Source organism: Corvus kubaryi, unplaced genomic scaffold (genome assembly GCF_017639235.1).
Source record: "Corvus kubaryi isolate FWS band 111438036 unplaced genomic scaffold, C.kubaryi_AGA036_p1.0 64844, whole genome shotgun sequence".
Taxonomy (NCBI): domain Eukaryota; kingdom Metazoa; phylum Chordata; class Aves; order Passeriformes; family Corvidae; genus Corvus; species Corvus kubaryi.
Genome location: NW_024581552.1, coordinates 140659 through 161350, shown reverse-complemented (window position 1 = coordinate 161350; position 20692 = coordinate 140659). Strand labels below are relative to the sequence as shown.

General features: G+C 38.2%; 2 protein-coding genes across 6 annotated transcripts in view; one reads left to right on the top strand and one right to left on the bottom strand.

The window, feature by feature from the left end:
• LOC121672682 (putative methyltransferase-like protein 15P1) overlaps positions 1–12925 on the bottom strand; it is a 40661-nt gene extending 27736 nt beyond the window's left edge. The window contains exons 1-2 of one of the 3 annotated variants that reach the window (XM_042045419.1): positions 12234–12925; positions 11276–11555 (exon numbers count right to left, since the gene is read on the bottom strand). In XM_042045419.1, coding sequence (XP_041901353.1) covers positions 11276–11539 — 264 coding nt within the window. In that variant the 5' untranslated portion in view covers positions 11540–11555; positions 12234–12925. Of the gene's footprint in view, positions 1–11275 lie in introns of all 3 variants that reach the window. The other 2 variants (XM_042045418.1, XM_042045420.1) reach the window with 2 other exon arrangements.
• Positions 12926–13008: 83 nt separating this feature from the next.
• Positions 13009–20692, top strand: part of LOC121672680 (kinesin-like protein KIF18A) — a 32171-nt gene continuing 24487 nt past the window's right edge. Inside the window, exons 1-5 of one of the 3 annotated variants that reach the window (XM_042045416.1) lie at positions 13009–13083; positions 14071–14454; positions 15121–15278; positions 16199–16303; positions 17269–17379. In XM_042045416.1, coding sequence (XP_041901350.1) covers positions 14130–14454; positions 15121–15278; positions 16199–16303; positions 17269–17379 — 699 coding nt within the window. In that variant the 5' untranslated portion in view covers positions 13009–13083; positions 14071–14129. Of the gene's footprint in view, positions 13152–13261; positions 13353–14070; positions 14455–15120; positions 15279–16198; positions 16304–17268; positions 17380–20692 lie in introns of those variants that run through there. The other 2 variants (XM_042045415.1, XM_042045417.1) reach the window with 2 other exon arrangements.

Here is a 20692-nt window from a genome sequence, read left to right as displayed (position 1 = left end):
AAGTGAAATAACACTAGAAATTGCAATATCCAACACAGTAATTGAGAAATGCACTCAGCTGATAGATGGACACTGGAACTTTGGCCACCCAGCTCCTGTGATTCTCAGAAGGTCACTACACCAAGCAGGTCGGTCACAGTGTTTCTCATTTTTCTGTCTGTAAAACTCAGAAACTCAGATCTGCTTCCCAGACACACTGTGACCTCAACAGCTACAAGTGGATGTCCCTCCAATGTGCTGCAAAGCTCTAAACCAAAATGCTAACCTCTGCGAAAAACCAGGAAAAGAGGCATTTCTGCTTGGGCACCCAAAGCATAATTTCAGTATTCTTGCCTCTAAATTCTGCATAGTAGAAGCAATACTATTGTGCTACTGTATAAGAGAGCTGTAAACATCAATTCTGTGTAATGACTTTGAATGAATTAATCTATAATCTGTGAATGATTCAAAGGTTGTAGGGATATAATTCAAAAGACAAAAATCTAAATTCAAAGCAGAGTTTCAAAGGTAAATAGCATATAAGACATGTCCATCTGCAAGAACAAAACAACATATTTAGTTTATCTCCCCAGCACTGTCTGGCTATATCTACCTGAACAGGCCAGTGGAAGGAGATTCTCAAAGGACAGAACCACCATTTTGCCCAGGCCCCTGCACAAAGGCCAGCAGGTTTTACTCCAGACCATTTTCCAAGGTCATTTTCTTTTTCTAATACCTTCCCTAGATAATAGTTTGCTTACAAATTCAATGCCAGCAGAGGTCAGCATTCAATCCTGCTGAACAATTACCCATGTACAAAATTCTTCATTAAAAAAAGAGATAAGCATTCTCTCTTCAAACAAAATATACACTATGTACATTCGCTTCCGAACTCGCAATGGCAATATTGCTGGTTTTAGATAATGGCATCTATCAAAACTTAAACTATTTAATCAGATCATGTTTCTAGAACTATTCTAAATCTAGAACTACTTCTGGTAAAGCAAAAATATTGATTAGAAGAGTTAGAAATTGCAGATCTTTTTTTTCCCTTGTCAGCATTTCAAACTCCAACGGGAGAAAACAAAGTTTCCACGAAGCTTTCTTCTATTCTGCTCCGCTATTCACCTTTGCTGAATGAATGTAAGTCATGTAGGCTGAAATATGTGCAGCTTCTCAAAGCCATTTAACAAGGACTTCAGACTAAATCTTAAAAATCAAAGTCTGCCTACCCCGATCAAGTCCAAATCATGTATTCTACAAATTTCCATTATATTTCTCCATTCTAAGCACTGTTTCTTTGGTTGATTCAAGACGTGACTTAAAATGCATAAGTATCCTGTATCCTCCCAATTTATCTCAAAATTATTTATTGCACCTACCACTATGTCCTACCTAATACACACATAGATCAACCATGTACAGAAAGGATTATATTTTAATTTTTGCACAACAATCCAAGAATTTGTCCTCAATTTCCAGTAAATATACAAAAATTAAAGCACTATCCTTGTTTTATGTCTGACAACAGGCAAGGTTTTTAAAATTATGTTAAATAAACCACATTGATAAAAATCATTGGCATCGTGATACATGATATCTAAGTTACTTGTGAGATCGCAACAAAGATTTGTTAGTAGAGAAATGTACTTTTACAGAAATGCTGGAAGAGTTCTAACTATTTCCCTAAATTAACTAAGAAACTATACAAAGTTTCAGCAGAAAACATTATTAAAACATTCGCTTTGCTGCTATTCACATGCAAATAAGAAAAACTATCCTAGAACTAAGAAAATAAGAGGTCAAAGAGACCAAGATATTCTTGCATTTTTATACTATTTTATTCCGATTTAGTAAGAAGCAATATTTAGGCTTTAGCATGCTTATAACCTTTGCTTTCTTTTATGAGAATTCAAAATATTTTGCAAATATGTTCAGTTTCATAAAGTAAACCAGACATACCTGATCTCTGTTTTTAAACTAGAGCACTTTGATTTTTAATCATCTATTCAAAATCATTGCCTCATAGAAGGGAAAATATTACTACAAATCCAGTGAATCACACATGGTCTATAGTGCTATACTCCCATCCTGAAAAGTTGCAATTTTCATTTGCATTCTGTTACTTCTGTAAGAACTCTAAAAATGAAAGATGACTTACTATATGACTGTATGTTCTGATGTCATCTCAACATCAATCAGTAACGAAATATTGACATGTTGTAACATAAAATTACTTAACAATAAAAAGGAATAAAAAGGAATAAAAAATGAACTTCTGGAAAATAAAAACATCTGTGGCAAAAAATGGTTAAGGTTACCCTGTAGAGCAAAGCCTCATTACGGGTTTCCCTGCAGTAAACTTGAAAATGTTTTAAACCTACACAAGGTAAACAAGCTTTATACAAATCTATAGACCCAGTACCAGTAAGATGATACTGATGACACCACTATGAAAATTATGAGCAGCTACTGATCTATACAGGCGTAATTTCCATTCAAAGCTTGCTCAAGAATACAAGAGCTGAACTTACCAGTGAAAATATTATAAAGGGATTAAAAGGTATTATGCAGGATGACATGACCTGCCAGAAAATAAAGTTGACCAAAAAAGTGAAAATTTACAGTTCTGTATTTTTGCTAATGGTAATATATTACACCATAAAACCTGTTTTTCTCTGGCACCTACTAAAAAGAAAAAATCAAATTCAGTACACAGCAAAGAAGAATTTTGGTTGCAAGCAAAAGATACCTCCTATCAATTCTATACAGTACACGTCTTTCATCTACATAAAAAGTTATCACTTGTAATTTAAGAACATAAGGACTGATAGCCAAAACATAACTGGACTAATTTTTTCCGAAAGTACTTTTGACAGAATATGGAATGATAAAAAAGTTGTTTACACACCAAGTCTAACAATCTACATCACAAAGGGAATATAAATTAATAGGTGGCATTTTGTAGGAAAACAACCTTCTCAGATCATGTATTAAGTACAATATAAAATGATTTTCCAGTATTGGTCTATTCAACAATTCAACATAACATAACCATTATTTCCCATTTTTCACATTCATCACATTGGTACACTAACAGAGGATGCTACTAAATTATACTAGTGTACAGTTAAATATCTGTAAAATCCCTAAGTTTGCATATCCAAGAATTGCAGTAACTTTCACTACCAACCATCTCTTCATCATTTCACATAGAGGAGAAAAAAGATTGCTATGAACATATATTGAAGCACCCATCAATCATAACCACTTAATGCCTCAAAATAATTTCCAATGTATTTTCTTCACAGGGGTTCAGTTTTCCGATTACAGCTAAATATGAAACAACATATGAACACAAAGAACAGGTTTTGTACGAAAACATATAAAAAGGTATTTTACCTCTTCTTTGTTTTGCCCTCTTCACTTATTTCTAAAGCCTCATACCTTAATTTGGGGTCTTGATTCCACAGAACATACTGGAATACATCACCTGAAGACATCTACAATTTATCTAAAAGTACATGACATCTTTCTCAGTCATCAATTGTAGGTTCATCACAGAAGCCTGGCAAAAGTCCAGTCACTGGCAAACCACTCTAATCCTCACACATCCAGAAGCAAAGGGAGCCATGTCCTAGACCCTCTCATGTATGCCAAGTGGCACTCCTTGCTTAGTGAGAAACCTGCAGCCAAACACTGCATTTCACATAGCTGAGTGAAACATCCAGAAAGATTACTGGGAGCAAGTTTTTTCCATGCAAGAGAACACAGATAAGCCCCTTCCCCTTTCGCTCTTGCATAAGAGGCAAGAGAAGCAAACAAAAACCTCCACCACCTGCCTTTGTCACCTGCTTTTAGACAGCACTGGCAAACCTCGCTTCACTATGCATTATTTACTTCACTCATTTTCCTAAGAGTAATGTTGTCTGGAATTAGATTTAATGACATTATGACTCAAGCACACCATTATTAACATTTCCATAGGAAATTAAAATTTCAGTGTCTGAATGACTTCAGCTAATCATCAGACTTAAAAAGAAAAAGCTGACTTCCTCAGCTACCTCATAAGAAACTTCCTTCCTCAATTATAACTGAGGAGATATTTAAGATGCAATGAAAATTTTAGAAAGGCTCAAGTAAAAATCTAATTCTTTATTATCTATGGTAAGTCAACCCAAAAAAAGCCATGGACATGTTTTTGGTAAGTTTTGGTTCCCAGGTTCCTACATCAATTTGACATTAAATAATACTATTTTTATACAGAGTCAGCCTGAAACAATACTGATTTATTTCAGTGTTTAAAACACAATTACTAGAAAAGTATTTTCCCAAGACGCTGAGCATCAGCAAACATCACTATAATGAAGATAACATGCTCAGAAAGTCTGGGAAAAAGAAAAAATATTAAAAAAAAATCAGACCATATATTTGCATGACTTCAGATACCCGTTTAAACATCAAATTTAATAGCTTAACCTTTTAATCACCTCTTTATCCAGAACAATTCTGTGCAAAACTACTCCCAACAGTATAAAACACAAAGTAAGAAAACAAAACCTGCAGATATCTCCCATACTCCAACTGTGATCTTCAATTGCTAGTAATATTTTATGTGATAGAAAAAGTCTGCATTCCTGTTTGCAAACTCAAATTCAAATATTTAATAAGAAAGCTTAGCCAAAAGGCTGACTAAAGACACACAGTACTAGATGAGGAGGAAATGAGTAGCAACATATATTAATTATCACCCTTTCTGAGAACACAGGCTCACTCAAGTTAAAATTTAAAGGGCTTAGATTACTTTCTGGTGAATTTTATTAGTTTTCCCCTAGAGGTGCAAAGACTAATGCTGTCACAACAGAAAAGGAGAGCATATACAGCATCATTACAAGCTGAGTCACCCGAAAGCACTGAATCTTGCTTTATTATAACACAGCATCTTAAATAGTCTCCTGAAGCGCTATCATTTGTTATGTGATAGAACCGTAACAGCAAGCTAGCCCAGTATCACCATAAAACGAAATCTGCACATCTGCAGAGTCGTTTTCAGTAGGCAGACCCTGTTCCCTTGCTGGTCTCTTTGGATATAGCAGCTGCAGGCTTTCCTTCCTCTACTGCAATAAAGATGCAGAACAAAGTTGGTGAGAGCTCTTCTACTTGTGGCTGCTGATAACACTTAGACATGCCTTCAAGAGAGCCATGATGCAGGTGGGAAGATGAAGTGGTCAGGCAGATGCACAAGAACTACAACCTGAAGATTCCTTCCTGTGCAGCTGTAGCCATCAACTTATTCTTCCTCTCATCCAAGTATTCTAGTTATTTTCTCTCTAAAGACCAAATTCTTGAAGGAAAAAATGTAAAATCTGAAGGGTCTTCTTCACCATGCCTCATTCATATCCTGCCAACATTCAGATTCAAATCATTTTTCATTTCCCAGTACCACAGTCTAATCACTCAACAGTAGGAGCTTCAACATAGAGAACAGTTATGCAGTGCTCTCAAATAAATGGCATGTGTTTTAAGTCATCTGTCAAAAAGGAATCTAAGGTCCCTGTATTTTTGGAGGGCCCACTACAGAAGACAGCAAAACAACAATACAACTGAAGAGCATGACTGTCTGTCTTTCTCTGCCTCATCAGCTAGCAAGCTGTTTGTGAATACCACCTCCTGTCCTGTTTTCTTCCCAGTCCCCTTCTTTCCTCTCTGATCTTATGAAGGAACTCACACAGATGCAGATACTGTAAAACATGTATGATATTTGTTGGCATTACACTGTTAAATAATACTCCTTCTACCTTACTACATTTTATTTTGACTGCATGTCACAGCAGAGCAATTGGCTATAAGTCAAGGAATGTACGCAAATGGTGTCTGCTTTTTCAAATCTGCATATATATACTACCATCATAAAACCAGACAATATTATTATTTAAAATAATAATAAATACTTGAAGTACTATCTTAAAACTGTTGTAAAAATGTGTTCCATTTTCATGTACTAGCTTCAAATGCTAACTTCACTAAAAAATCCCACTTAAAGTATGATTTTAGCCAAGTATTTTAAACAGTGCTATCTGCTGAGAATCCATTTAAGTAGTTTCCTATTAGATACACCCAAAAAGAAGTACACTTTGCATATATATACATTCAATACACATTTTATTACACAGTTCCATACACAGCTGTGATCTGAAGCCCAGCTAGCCTCTTCCGCAAATTTACAATATGTGCAGCCAGGACATCAGGCAAGATAAGAGTGACAGAAAGAATACACAGGAACTACATGATCAACTGAAATAACTCTCAATATGCCTCAGTAACAGTCAAGTATCATGGGAAAAAAAGTGTGTTCTGTAGCTCCCAGAGTATTTTCAGAATTACTCTGTATTAGGTTATTGACTCTCACAAGTTTCTGTATCTTCCTTTTTCACAACAATCACTGCAGAGATCACTGTGCAGCTGACAGAGAAAAATCAGCCATAAGATTTGCATATGGAAAGATATTTTCAGCATGCTTTCCAAAAAAAAAAAATATAGCTGTTTCTACAATAAAGAACATTATGGAAATCAATTGCTTTATGTCACCTTACTCATTTTACAAGTCCAGTGAAAAACAGGCTAAAACAATGAAAACTTTACTATGACCATGTGTGTGTTGTGCTTTTCCAAAACAAGTATTTGGAAACAAGTATTTGGAAGGGAATATTAATTGCATCACGATGCAATTAATATTCCCTTCCAAACTTGGTATTTTGGCTGCATTTCACAAAAAAACTCAGAGAACAACTTGAGAACTCAGAATTAATTTTTCCAGATCCCTTTTCAATTCCTGTTTACTTTGGACACCCTGCAGAAAACTTCAATTTTGAGAACCTCTAGTGTAAACAGGTCATTCCAGTTATAAATTATTTGCAGATAGCTTTGGAGATACTATGATAAGAACCCTGGTCACCAGCACAGACATATAACTATTTATATACCACAGTACTTGGAAACCTTTGTCACAAAACAGAAGTCCTCTCTGCAGGGTGCTGTACAGAGAAAGGTTATTTTTGCCTTAAAGCACTTATACTCAGTACAAGGCAGAAAGAGAATACTGATATATGGTCAAGAATACACAGAAACTAAGACAACAATTTTAGAACTGCCTCTGCTTTCTCACACCAGCAGTCTACCTCAGCTTCCTTCAAGTGTCATCTCTTACTTGACTAACTAACTCTGCAGAAAAGGAAGGAAATGACCATGCTCCAGATCAACATCCCACAGAGCAACAGAACCTCCAGGAGGTGAAAAGCTACTGTCTTCAAACTTGAACTCCAGAGCTCAAGCAGCACTTCACTCACAACAGAACAATGTCTGACTGTCAGCAATGTCTTATACTTCCTTCCTGTTATTTTAGAAGGCCATGCTCACACTCCTTCTGAAAAAGAATCATTTGATGTTTGGATGTGTGAAAATAGTAACTATCCTGTAAACAAAGCAATATGTACCCGAAAGAGCAAAAGGAAAGCTCATGGCAAAGCTGCATGTTTTCAGGAAATACTTGTCTCTTTCTAGAAACTAGGCATAACATGTTATTTCCAAGACAAAGAGGATACCTTCTTCAATGAGTGTCAAGTAGCAAAAATAATCTGAATAACTTTATGGAGAATCAAAAGGGAAATATCCACAGTAAGTCCCAGCTAACTCAAGAAGATGTCAGACAAGATCCCTTTGGGGAAAATTAACTGCCTTCCTTTTTTTGACACAAATTAACATAATGAGGTAAAAAATCATCTACTAATAACTGCTTCTGATGAACCACTTAAACACTGGAGAAAATGAAAGGTTTCATTCATTGTTTCTCACCTCAAGTTTGACCACCTACCATTTAATTTACAGATACTAAAAAAAAAAAATTCTAGAACTATCATAAACCAAATAATACTAGCAGACCTTATAGTATCACCATTTTAGTCTCTTCTAGATCATACTCAACCATAGATAAAAATCAATCATATAAAACCATAGATGTCACCAGATTACAGGCTTCCCCATATAATCTGAGAAGGGCACAATATTTGCTTTTCTTCCAGTTGGAGTTTAAATATTATATATAGAAGTATTTGTTGGTGCTGGAGCACTATCATTTCCTAGAGCTTCCCAACTCAAAAACCTTCAAGATTCTCATTAAGAACAGTTAAAATTTCAGAGTTTCATCCTCTGGCATTCATACAACAACTCACTACTAATTAAATTATTTTACTTAACATTATAGCCACAGTGTGTGGAAAAGATCCACATCTCTGTTTAAAAGACAAGGGACTATTGCAAAGGAAAAAAATAGGAAAAAGTAGGCTGAAAACTGGGGAAACATGCTTCTGGATGCCCAAACACATTGATTTAAAATATGTTGGGTTCTTTAAGAGAAGAGAGAATTGTCCAGACAACTGCAAAAACATTGGTCAGGTATTTGCAAACAACACTTGTGGACTGAGAAGATTAAAATGTAGTGTAATCAATACAGTAAACTTAAAAGAGGAAATTACTTATGTGTGGACTTACTGCAACAGACTTTTCATTGAGAAGTGAGGTAGATTAGTAAAAACTAATTTGTAGTCTTTGCTTCAAAGACAGGACTACTACAGGGACTTTGCGAAACAAGGCATAAAAAGAAGATTCAAAGATAAATGGAAGTATTATTGCTCAAACTCCTGACAAACAGATTTCCCAAAGGACACAGTCAACAAGAATATTCAGTAGGAGGGCACTAACATTTTATCTCAGCAGTGACTCACTCTTAAGTAACATTTATTTTTGTAAGAACCTCTATAAGTAAAATGAAAATCCCATTCAGTGACCATAACTATAGGGAGAACATCATCTTTCTAATTAGATTTTCTTTATATTGGCAACTCCTTGTCTTAAGACACAAGAAGAAATAGAGGCCCAAATCAGCTATTTTATAACAAAGAATATAACTCTATTAAAGCTAAGTAAAGGAAATCTTTATGTGCATAGGAGAGAATAAAGCAGAAAAACTAAATTCAAGATCAGAGCACTACCTTTCCTGCCCACAAAATAAAGTGTTCGTAGACCTCCCTGTCATGACTATAAACATGTTAATTTATATGACACTCACAGTTGATAACCATATTAATACAAACTGATTACCACCACTCAGGTTAGTGAGAAAATGTCTCAACCTGTGTTAAAACTTTCACTTACACTAGCAAAACTCAGTTGACACATTGCATCCTCTTGCACACTACTTATTTTTAAAGGCTTCAGAAAGTGCTGCAAATACATACAGAAAAAGAAAAATGGAAGTGCTGAACAGTTTCCAGTTTCAGTCATGCTGAACAGGTTAGCAGTATTATAAATGCTTCTGTTTGAGGTAAACACACTTGGGCTCTCTTACAGCAGTCATTAGTGGTTCACTACTAGCTTAGGAATCTGCAAAACCATGTATACACAGACCTGAAAAAAATCCCAGCCCAATAATAAGCTATTTTACATCCATAAATATTTAAATTATAAAAAAATCTTCAGGGGCAGTAATAGTTACTCTCCATAGTTCGTAACCTTGAATAGTTTCTTTTACAAGTTCTGTTTCCAGGTAAGGTTTTTCTACATCAACAGAGCTTAATGAACAGTCACTTCATCAGGCTCGTCTTATCTAAGTAAAAACTTACGCAACTGAAAAAAATATTTCACATAGTGTATCACAGTTTATATGTTCATTTAATGTGTGAAAACGTCACCATCGTTCTGACATGAGAATGAAATCTGAACTAAAAGTTCCTTATGTATTTCTCTAATTTAGGTATCTTCAATAGTAGGACACATGCAAGAGCAATGTGTATGCTAATGTGTGTGGATACTAAAAAGCTAGCAGAGAAATTTTCTAGCTTTCTACAGCCACCTGTGAAAGTCTCCCTTCTCACGCAGACTAGCTGGGAAATGATTTCAGATTTTGTAAACTGTCTCGCAGGTGCAGAAATGTTTTGGTATACTGGGAAAAATATTTTGGAAATGGGTGTTATACCATTCAGCCAATCACTCTGGTAGGTGGTTGATCAATGGGCCAATCATATCATTCCTCTATTGCAAACCAAGTTATATAAGCGAGTTTGTAATTAATTAAATAATCCCATTTTGTCCTGGACTTGAATTCTGTGTCGTTCTTCTCGCCGTCCTCGGTACAACAGCGACAAACGTGTATCAACACTATTTGCATTTTCAGTTTCTTCAAAGACTTAAAATGATACACAAGGCAACACAACAAGATTTGACTGCAAATTTTTCATCACTGAATCCACCTCAAACTTGCCACTGTTGGATGATGCCGTTTTCAAATAAAAATAAAAACATACACAGACTTTGACCTTTCTACTTCTTTATCTATTGTTTCAGTCTTTGTAGTAAAACTACACATTGATAGGCCTAAATTAGTAAGATTCTATGAAGCTAACATAAGCACTAACATCCCAGATGAAAGTATGTGAAATGTGAACATTATTTAAGAATTTGCATTATATAAAATATCCTTTCAAGTGAATAGTAACACCACCCAGACAAAAAACATTTCACTGTGTATCATTTTTGTTCAAGGACGTGTGTAACCATATACTTGGACTATACACGTTATGTAGCTATATCAATACAGCAGTGTAAAGATCTGAACTAGCCTAGGTAACAAAAGCACACTACTTACAGTACCATACCCAAATATGAAGGCTTGTACTAGTTCCATGCTAATGAGGCGAAACCATTTCTGGTACCACAGAGCCATTTTATACCTACAGTACCTCTGCAGCACACCTCATGCAGTGAAAGCATATCTTAAGGAAATACCTCCAACCATGGAAATAACTGTCTCAGAACAAGGGATGATGACCATTTTTAAAACCTACATACTTACCGCCTCTCATACAAGAGGAAGAGGGTTCTTCAAAAACTGATGATGTAACCCTATATGAGAACTTCCCACTACTATGAGTAATTAACATAACCGCAAGAATACACAAGTGCAATTCAGAAAGACAAGCACAAAAGCAACAGAATAGTCAAATTCAACAGTTTTAACAAATACCACCTACCTGGGGATTCAGGCATACAGACACCAGAACTTTATTAGTTTGAATACAGAGTCTTAATTCGAACTTCAAAACAATTTAGAACCTTTAAAAGCTACAATTGATTGTTTAAGAGCATCCCTTTATTTCTCTAAACAAAAGTTTTCCCTACACTGCACGAATTTTTCTGCTGGACTGTTAATGGATCACAAATGTTAATCAATCATTTAACTCACCTGACCTGGCTGGGGGGATAAACAATTAACAACCTCCTCCAGCATCACTGGTATGTGAAGTCTTCCAAAATTACTGTTTTCTGTACTCTGAGGCAACTCTTCAGTTTCACATTTCCGGACAGTTTGCTCCTTTGACTCCGAGTCAGAAAGCTTATTTGATGAAGAATGGATCCTTCTGGCCAAACTAGCCACCTTTACTGACTCCAGTTTCAAGTTGCGCAGAAACAAACATTTGCAAACTTGGCACAGACATTGAGATAACATTTTGGAGTTGATCGACCTATAAGAGCAGTACATGTCAGGAATTACTTTCAAACAAGTATTTGAAATAGTGTGTTTGTTTAAATAATAAAGTGGAAATGCTATAGGTAAAGCAATACACATTCCAAGTTGGGCAGCTTTATAGATGTCATGTCAGCAAAACGTTTTCAGAACTTTCAATATTATCTACAAATCAATCATGTTCAAGCAATAAGCAGATTATTTTCACTATCAGATACATGCTTTTCTTGAATTTACCTTGCCAGTGGCTACCAGTATTTTGCCTGCATAAGAATAGGCTGAGAAAGTTACTCTCCTGATAATTTAAGCCTCATCTGGGCAGTAATTCCCCCTACTTTAAGTTTGAAAGTGCATATCATTCTAACTTTGAACAGACATACAGATGTGAGGTTTTGCAACAAACCACAGTGCGTCTCCAGAAAACACACATATTACCATGGTATGCTGTGCTGGTTGTGGTTGGGGTGGTTAATTTGATTAATTTTTTTCACAGTGGCTAATATGGGGCTGTGTTTTGGATTTCTGCCAAACACAGCAGGGAGGAGACACAGCTGGGGCAAGTGACCCAACTGGACTGAAGGGATACTCCAGACCAAATGGCATCATGCTCCGTATAGAGAGTGGAGGGAAGAGGATGTTTGGAGTGATGTCATTTGTCTTCCCAAGTAACCGTTACCTGTATCCTTGGAGATAGTTGAACACCTGCCTGCCCGTGGGAAGTAGGGAACTAATTCATTGTTCTGCTTTGCTTGTCTGCACAGCTTTTGATTTCCCTATTAAATTCTCTTTATCTCAGCCCCCAAGTTTTCTACCTTTTTACCCTTCCCCTTCTCTCCCCAGTCCCACTGGTGAAGGCGTGAGGAGCGGCTGCCTGGGGCTAGGCTGCTGCCTGGGGTTAGACCACTAAAGGTGTGTTCCACCATCCTACTCACACTGACCGACACTGGTACGAGCCCAAGACGTGTGGTTAACACGAGAGACACACTTTGCTTACAACCACCCTCATTCTACACAACTGGAGATCTTTTCCTTAGAAGTGAGCAAAAAACGTATAACACCACACGTCTAAAGCAGCACTCGAGCACAACTGCAGGCTGCCGCCTGAAGATCGGGACTTGTACTAAAGCAGAAGGTAAAGGCAGCGAGGATTAAAATTCCACCTCTTAACACTTTTTATCAGAGGCAGCCGGAGAAGCGTGAGCAGCCCGCACCCAGGCCCGCGCCAGGCCCCACGGCGGGGTGCGGGAGGAAGAGGCTGTGGGCTGTCCCCGCCCAAGCCGGGCTAGCGGGACACGCGGACCGACCGACCCAGCGACCGACCACGCGCCCGGCAGCCCCGAGCGCGCCCCGTCCCTCCCCGCGAGCGCTGCCGCCGCCTCCGCCCCGCGGACCCCGCGCGCTTACCGCTGGCGCCGTCGCTCTGCTGACGTCACGGGAGGCAGCCAATGAGAAGGCGAGGAGGGCGGCCTGCTTGTGTTTGAATTCGGCAGCCGGTGGATGGCGGTTGGTGTGGCCGCGGCCCGCGGGTGAGTGCGCGGCGGGCACGGCCCGGGGGTGAGACCGGGCACCGTGACCGGTGGCCACGGTCCGGAGGGTGAGTGCCGGGGGTGAGATCAGGGATGGGACCAGGGATGGGCGCGGCCCGGAGGGTGAATGCCGGGGTGAGACCGGTGGTGGGCGCGGCCCGGAGGGCGTGTGCCGGGGCAGGCGTTTCTGTGGCGGGCATGGAGGGGCAATTCTCTGGCTCCTAGGTCGAGCCTGGAGCATGCCCCGTGGAAGAGCTGTCTGCAATGGGGTAAGGAGGGGGCCGAGAGAGCCGAGCGGGCCTGGGCCGCGGCCCCGCTGCTCACCTGCCCCGGGTGTTCCCTCTCCCCGTGTCCCAGTTATGCCGCGGCCGGGGGGCTGAGAGAGCTGGCCCTGGAGCGGCAAAAGCGTCACTGAGAGCGTTTACCGTGTAGGTTACTGCTCACTTCTAAGGGTGAATGAACAGCCCTGTCAACAACAAAAATGGGCTATTTAGAGGAATTTCCATTTTGGTATCGGTTACTGTATCCCATGCAAGGCACGTTAACGTAAATCCCGCTTTAGCTCTCCTTAAACCTACGTGCAACGTGACTATATCAATAAGCCGGGGAGTGCAACATAGGCAGCTCCTCTTTCAGCTGAAGAACAAAGAAACTACTCGCTTTGGTCTACAGAAATCTGAAATATCAGATATCTCATCTGAAAGCTTGGTTTGTTATAAAGGAAAGCATGTACGTAATTTAGTAGTTTAAATTCTAAAATAAACTTAAGAGTTTACTGGGGAAGTGCTAGTTGGCTTTCTGAAAGCTGTGCTGAATTAAGTCAACCTTTCAGGCCAGTTATAATGTTTCCCAAAGTCGCACTGCCACTGGAGCAGTCCACTGACAAGTGGTGGGTGGATCCAGAATAGGTGCCTGATCAAATGTGTGAACTGTTTGAAAGAGTAAAAGGCATTGTATTGCAAATAAAACCTATCTTGTCAATTGCAGAAAAGATTTGGCTGTTCGATCTGAAAGAGTCTTCGAAGTGAAGCTGGGGGACAGAAGGGATGACTCCTGCTAAGGAAGATGTCTGTAATCATGTGAAAGTGGTAGTCCGTGTCCGTCCAGAGACCCAAAAGGAAAAGCAGGGCAGCTTTAGCAGGGTTGTCCATGTTATTGACCAGCATGTATTGGTCTTTGACCCAAAGGAGGAAGAAGTTAGCTTCTTTAACAGGAAGAGACTGATCCATAGGGACATTAACAAAAGACAAAGGAAAGATCTTAAATTTATGTTTGATGCCATTTTTGATGAGAGTTCATCCCAGTTGGAAGTTTTTGAGCACACTACCAAAAGTCTAATTGATGGCTTCTTAAATGGATATAACTGTACAGGTAACTTTGCTATTTATCTTCTTTAATTAAAAAACTTCAATAAATTTCTCAAAGTTTCTACCATTGTATCCAATGGCTGCAGAGGCATTCAAAAAAGCCTGAGATAGAAATAAAGCATTGTGTTTTAATTCATAGGTATGAAAGGCTGACTTTTTAGTATATGGAAGTTAGGATAGATCTACTCCTTTTAAAAGAAGTTTGTGTCAAGGTTATAATAGCCTTGGGAATCTTATCTGAAATATATGTGCTAATGGGAGTCCTATAGAGTTATTCAAGCAGAAGCAGTTGTGTCACTGAGTGTGTGGTAACCTACTTTATGAGCTCTTTAAGATCTTGGGGTTTTTTAATTGGCTACTGGAATGTGGTGAGGAAATGAAGTGGCTATCAGCAGTAAGTTGATGGCTCAGGGTTACGAGAGTAAGTAAATAATATTTTCATGTAACATGTCAGTGAATGAATTTTGAACTGAAAACTTAAAAATGTTTTTTGAAACACCTCTCTCTAATTATAGATGTGAAAGGTGAAGCCTAAGTAAGAACCTTGATCTGTTTATGAAACAGTTGTGCAGCATGACAGAAGTCTCTGAATGTTCATTTGACTTTTGCATTCCTGATTAGCTTACAAATAAATTATTTTTACTTTCTTGTTTTTGTGGGGAAAATTCAGTGCTTGCATATGGTGCAACAGGAGCTGGAAAGACGCATACAATGTTAGGTTCTCCTGAAGATCCTGGAGTCATGTACTTAACTATGATGACACTTTATAAACGCATGGATCAAATAAAAGAAGATAAAACATGTGATGTTGCTGTTTCTTATTTAGAGGTGAGTTCCTGCATTTGGTGTGTTGCTTTTAATAAGTCATATTTTATAAATAAAGACAAGCTGGTTTTGCTTTCCACTGGTCCTTTCTGGGGCTTGACAAAATGTGTCCTTACAGGAGTGGAACTGTATTGTGCTCTGCAAACTTGGTGTTCCTAGGCACCTGTTACTGTTTTACAGTAGGCTGCCCATAAAGGACAACTGCTTCTAATATATTCACTGAATGTTCATGACTTGTGTCTTGCTGATCAATTACATGCCTCTAAACATCTGTTGATGTGTACAAGAAAATATCATTTCAGGGTAATATTTTAGGACTGCATAATAACATCCTATAAGCATTGTGTAAAAGCACAACAAAGTGGTGTTCTGTTTCTACAAGTAAATGTTTTGGCACTGCTGCTGAGCAGTGCTAGTAAAATGGTTATCTTCTGAGCTCCCTCAAAGTCTTAATGGACTCCAGTTGGTATTTGGGAGGGGTGGAAGGAGATGGAGAAAGTTTACATTGCCATATACTTCCACAGACCAAGTAATAAGACATTTAACAGTTTTAATGGAAGTAGATTTGAGCTAAGAAATATTGCTGAAGTATGGGTTGTGATGAACAATGGAGGGAAATAAATGCTTTGGATTCATGCTTGTTGCAAAACTGGGGTTTGTTAAAAAAAGGCAATTTTTTTTTTCCAATAAAGACTAAGATTATTTACTAGAAAGAATTACTTCTAAAATCTAAAAAGAAATCAAGTGAATTGAATATTTTAAGCTCGCTGTAGGAAAAATGTTTGAAAAAAAATTACAGCATGAATTCACTACTTTGTCTTAAAGGAGTGTTAAAACAGACAGGTGATTTCTGTTTATTTAAGTTTAATTCTGTCATCTATGGGAGGATATTTTAATAAAGTATTTTAAATTCCATTTCAAAGGTTTACAATGAACAGATACGTGATCTGCTGGTCAACTCTGGGCCTCTGGCTGTTCGTGAAGATGGCCAGCAAGGGGTGGTAGTTCAAGGTCTGACATTACATCAGGTATGTAAATATCAATAGACAATTAAAATGTGCTTGAGATGATTGAGAAACATCCCCATTCTTCTGAAAGTTGTATGGAATTTGGTAATTTCCTGGTGAGTTTCTTTTCTGGCCATAAGCATCAGTAACTTGCAAACCTAATTAATTAGTTAAAAGCACATTGTGGAAAAAACCTGCTAATCTTATTGAATGCAAATATAGAAGCATTCAGTCCTTATTATCAAAACGGTACCCTTGGCTGGATGCTCATCCAGCAAGTTTTGGAAGATTTATTTTTTGGCTAAAACATCTTGGCTTTGCCATCATTGCCATCTTGGAGTGCTCTACACCACTGTGAAGACTAAAGGTTGTTTCTGTTTGTAAATAACCATGTTTGAAAAGTTCCATGTTAAATTACTTTTCCAGGCCAGCACAGCAAGTCTTTGGTAAGGTCAGTGATAGAACTTAGTTGTCCAATCGGAAAATCAATTCCTATGGACCGATTTTCTTGCAGCTTTCTAGTGTATGTTACATGCTGTGACAGGAAACAATATTCTAAGTTTGGCTAGGTCTATAAACATCCTTCTTCCCAAACCTTGAGTCTTGTGAGGAAAGAACTTTTCCTGTACTAATGGATTAAATAGTGATATACTAATTTAAGTCAGACATTCTTAAAAGAGGCTGATTCTAACTATGGAGAATCTTTCAGATTTGTTTGAATTCTTTACTAAAAATATTTTCTGATTTAAGTGGCTGTGCTTAAGTGCTTGCTTTTCGTACCTTACTACTTTTTAGCTGAGAATATTTGTTTGAAGTGCCTCCATTTCAAAAGTGCCTCCATTTCTCTTATTGCTAGGTAGCTAAAATTTTAAGTTTGTGGGGTTTTTTTTGAAGGTGAATATTAATGTAAATGTATTTTAGAATCAGTGTATTCCTATAATTGATGGAAAAGAAAACTCCATTTGTCTTGTGCTCTACTCTTAAAGCCTAAATCAGCAGAGGAAATCCTTCAGATGTTGGATTATGGAAATAAAAATAGAACTCAGCATCCTACAGATGTGAATGCCTCCTCTTCCCGGTCCCATGCTGTCTTTCAGGTAAGATGATATAGCCAATAAACGGTGGACATTACTGTGAGTTGCAGTTTTTGTTTAAATTTGGATACAGTGGAAGCTTTTACTTTTAAACTGTGTTGAACCTTAGTTTGGAGAAGAGGGGATTGAAGTTTTCCAGTTTACTCTTCTTGTTGACTCCTTATTCCTTAGAAGTATGTAATGGTTCGTAGTGTTTATGTTTGAAAAAATGAATTCAATGAAAAGGTCTCTAGTTCCAATAGTTCAAACTTATTATACATAAAATATGTACTTATACCTTCTTAACATATGTTCCTTAGAGGAAATAACTGTTATGTAAAATGGTAATTTTGAGCTTTAATATACTTCGATATTGTAATGTTATAAACTGAAAGTTATTGGTGGCTTTTTTAATGCTTTCTGTTTTCATGAAGTTGCTTAGCATTTCTCTGGGAAAAATAATTTACAGAATGCAGTTATATGTCTGAGTATAAGAATCTCAAGTAGTACTTTCTTATTTTACTTTTTTGGTTAATGTTAATTTTTACAGTAAAGTGATTTTCTAATATCCTGGTACGGATCAAGTTTTAGAAAATTAAATCATGATTCTTAGTTTTCAGAAATGAGTTGTACAAATGGTGCCTTAAGAGGCCTCCCAGAAACAGAGACTGGACAGGAGTAAAAGAATAAAATAGGTATTTATTTGAAAGGCCTTCAAAGGTACACCCTGGGAGCCACAGGCTATTGCCAAAAATAGACCCCAAGATGGACAACAGGTCACGAGTTCTTCACACCTTTATAGGTTTGGTTCATTTGCATATCAGGGTTAATTCTCCAGTTAAAGGTTCAGTTCAGTGATGTAATTTCCCCTCCCCTGGGGAGGCCCTTCTGCTGGCCCTCCTTAGAAGCTCTTTTGATTATACTTTTTGGGCCTAGGATGGTCTGGGTGACCTTGGAGAGCAGGCCTGGAGGGGCTTTGTTATGTCTACCTAGCACAAGTGAGCAGAAATTAGCAAGCTACAAGAAACCTCAGAGTTACACTCTAAGCAGTACAGAATCAGGAAAATACAAAACTTAAAACCTAGGCACTATTTCCCCCCTTTAGAGGCTTGACAAGGCCTCTACCTTGTCTAGACTCTATTTTAAATATTCTAATATCCACTAATAATATGTGTCTAACAGCAGTATATATCTATAAACAAGAATTATGATTACAATCATTACAAACAGTCTGTGATCTAGGGTCAGTTTGGTAACCATGAAACCAGGATGTGGAAGATACATCGGATAACATTCAAAGATGGTTGTAAGATCTAAGTTGATTCTCAAATTGTAAACAAATTTTGTTGATCTTTCCACTTCAGTTCACGTGTCAATTATTAATTTTGTATCCAAAGGAATGTCTTTGGATATATTCTGGACTAGAATCATATGCAAAATTTGGTTCCAAACCTGAGTCAGTGTTACCAACTGCGTAAATAATAAGCACAGGAAAAAAATCATTTAAACTACATCATCTTCATTTGTATCAGTCTCTGTTTTCTCAGTTATTTCAGGAGCAGAAGCCTTCTTAACTCTGGAGTAGTGAATCCAGGGTCCTTTGTCAGCCGCTTTGACTGGGGTGAGGGTGGTCAACAAAATCTGGAATGGTCCTCTCCACTTGGCCTGTAGAGGATCACTGTCCCACCACTTGACATAGACCCAGTCTCCAGGCTGGAAGGGATGTGCAGGAGTGTCCAGTCCTATGGGTCTGGATAACACAATGTAATTCTGGAGCTTCTGCAAAGTAGAACCTAAAGCCATTAGATATCTTTGCAAATCAAGTTTTCCCCTCATGTGAATTTCACCTGGAACATGTGGAATTTGATATGGCCTGCCATACAATATTTCATAGGGAAATATATGATGTTATATATATATAAATAACTGATGTTATCCCTCCGCCTTGGTTGTATGCGGATCCTCAGCAAAGCTATAGGCAAGGCCTGAACCCATGTCATGGATGTCTCTTGACAAATTTTGCTAATTTGTGCCTTAAGGGTCCCATTCATGCGTTCCACTTTACTGCTTGCTTGGGGTCTGTAAGGTGCAGACCCCAAGCAATTCCCAAAATTCAGCTAACTTCTTGAATCACATTTGCAACAAAATGTGGTCCCCTATCTGAGGACATACCTAAAGGAACCCCAAACCTTGGTATTATATGATGAAGCAAAACTTTACTGCCTCCTTGGCTGTGTTAGTGTGACAGGGGTAAGCTTCAGGCCATCCACTGAAAGTGTCAATCAACACCAGTATGTACCTGTATCCTTCTTTGCATGGTAACTCAGCAAAGTCTATTTGCCAGTAATCTCCGGGAAGATCCCCTGCCTTTGTTACTCCTAACACAACTCTTTTCCTTGTATCAGGATTGGTTTTGCAGCAGATTTCACACCTGCTCACTACTGATTGTACAAATCTGCCATTCCCTTTCCTATTACTACCTTCTTTAGATGTTTCAGAAGATTTTCAACCCCGAAATGTGTACTTTCATGTTCTCTTCGAGCTAGCTCTCGAAGGGTAAGAGGTGGGACTACAACCTGATGTGCGGGTGTGACAGCCCATCCATTTTCTGTGATCTCAGCCTTAAGAAACTTAATTAACTTGTGGTTTGCGTGATCATATTTTGGGGTGAAACCTGACAAGTCAATCTTTTTTTGTGGAATTACTGGAAGAACACCTTTTTCTGCAGCCCTTTTTGCTGTTTCATCAGCAAAGCGATTTCCCAATTTAAGAGTGGTTTTATCTTTGCCAATCAACTTTGCCCAGTTATCTAATACAAATTTTAAAGGAGTGTTCAGTGGTACTTCAGTCCCCATACAAGAAATATTATCACCCATGGTTTTATGCTTATAAACAGAAAATTTGCGAAAATAAAGCAACAAGATCTAAGAACCCTCTATAAAGCAAAGAGAGAAAACTAAAGAAGGTAGGATTTGAACCCACAATCCTGGGGATACAAACTGTGGCTGGAAATATGATCTAAGCCCTAAGCCTCTGCACCACCTGGCTGTGTACCAAAGGGTGTTGGCTACAATCCTCCTAACCTTTTCACAAGGCAGGAACAAACTGACACAGGGAAAATTAAATCCCTGAATGGGACGTTCCCTGATAAGCTCTCAGGAGCTACCAAGCTAACAGAAAGGGGAAACACCAAAGGAAACCCCCTTGGACCCTCCCGAGTCCCCAAACTAACTACAAGAGATCTCTTAACACCTAATTCAGGTGTTAACAACAGAATACCACCTTTATTCAGTTACTCACCGGGCCTCTGTGCTGGATCTGGAGAGTTCTGGGCTCT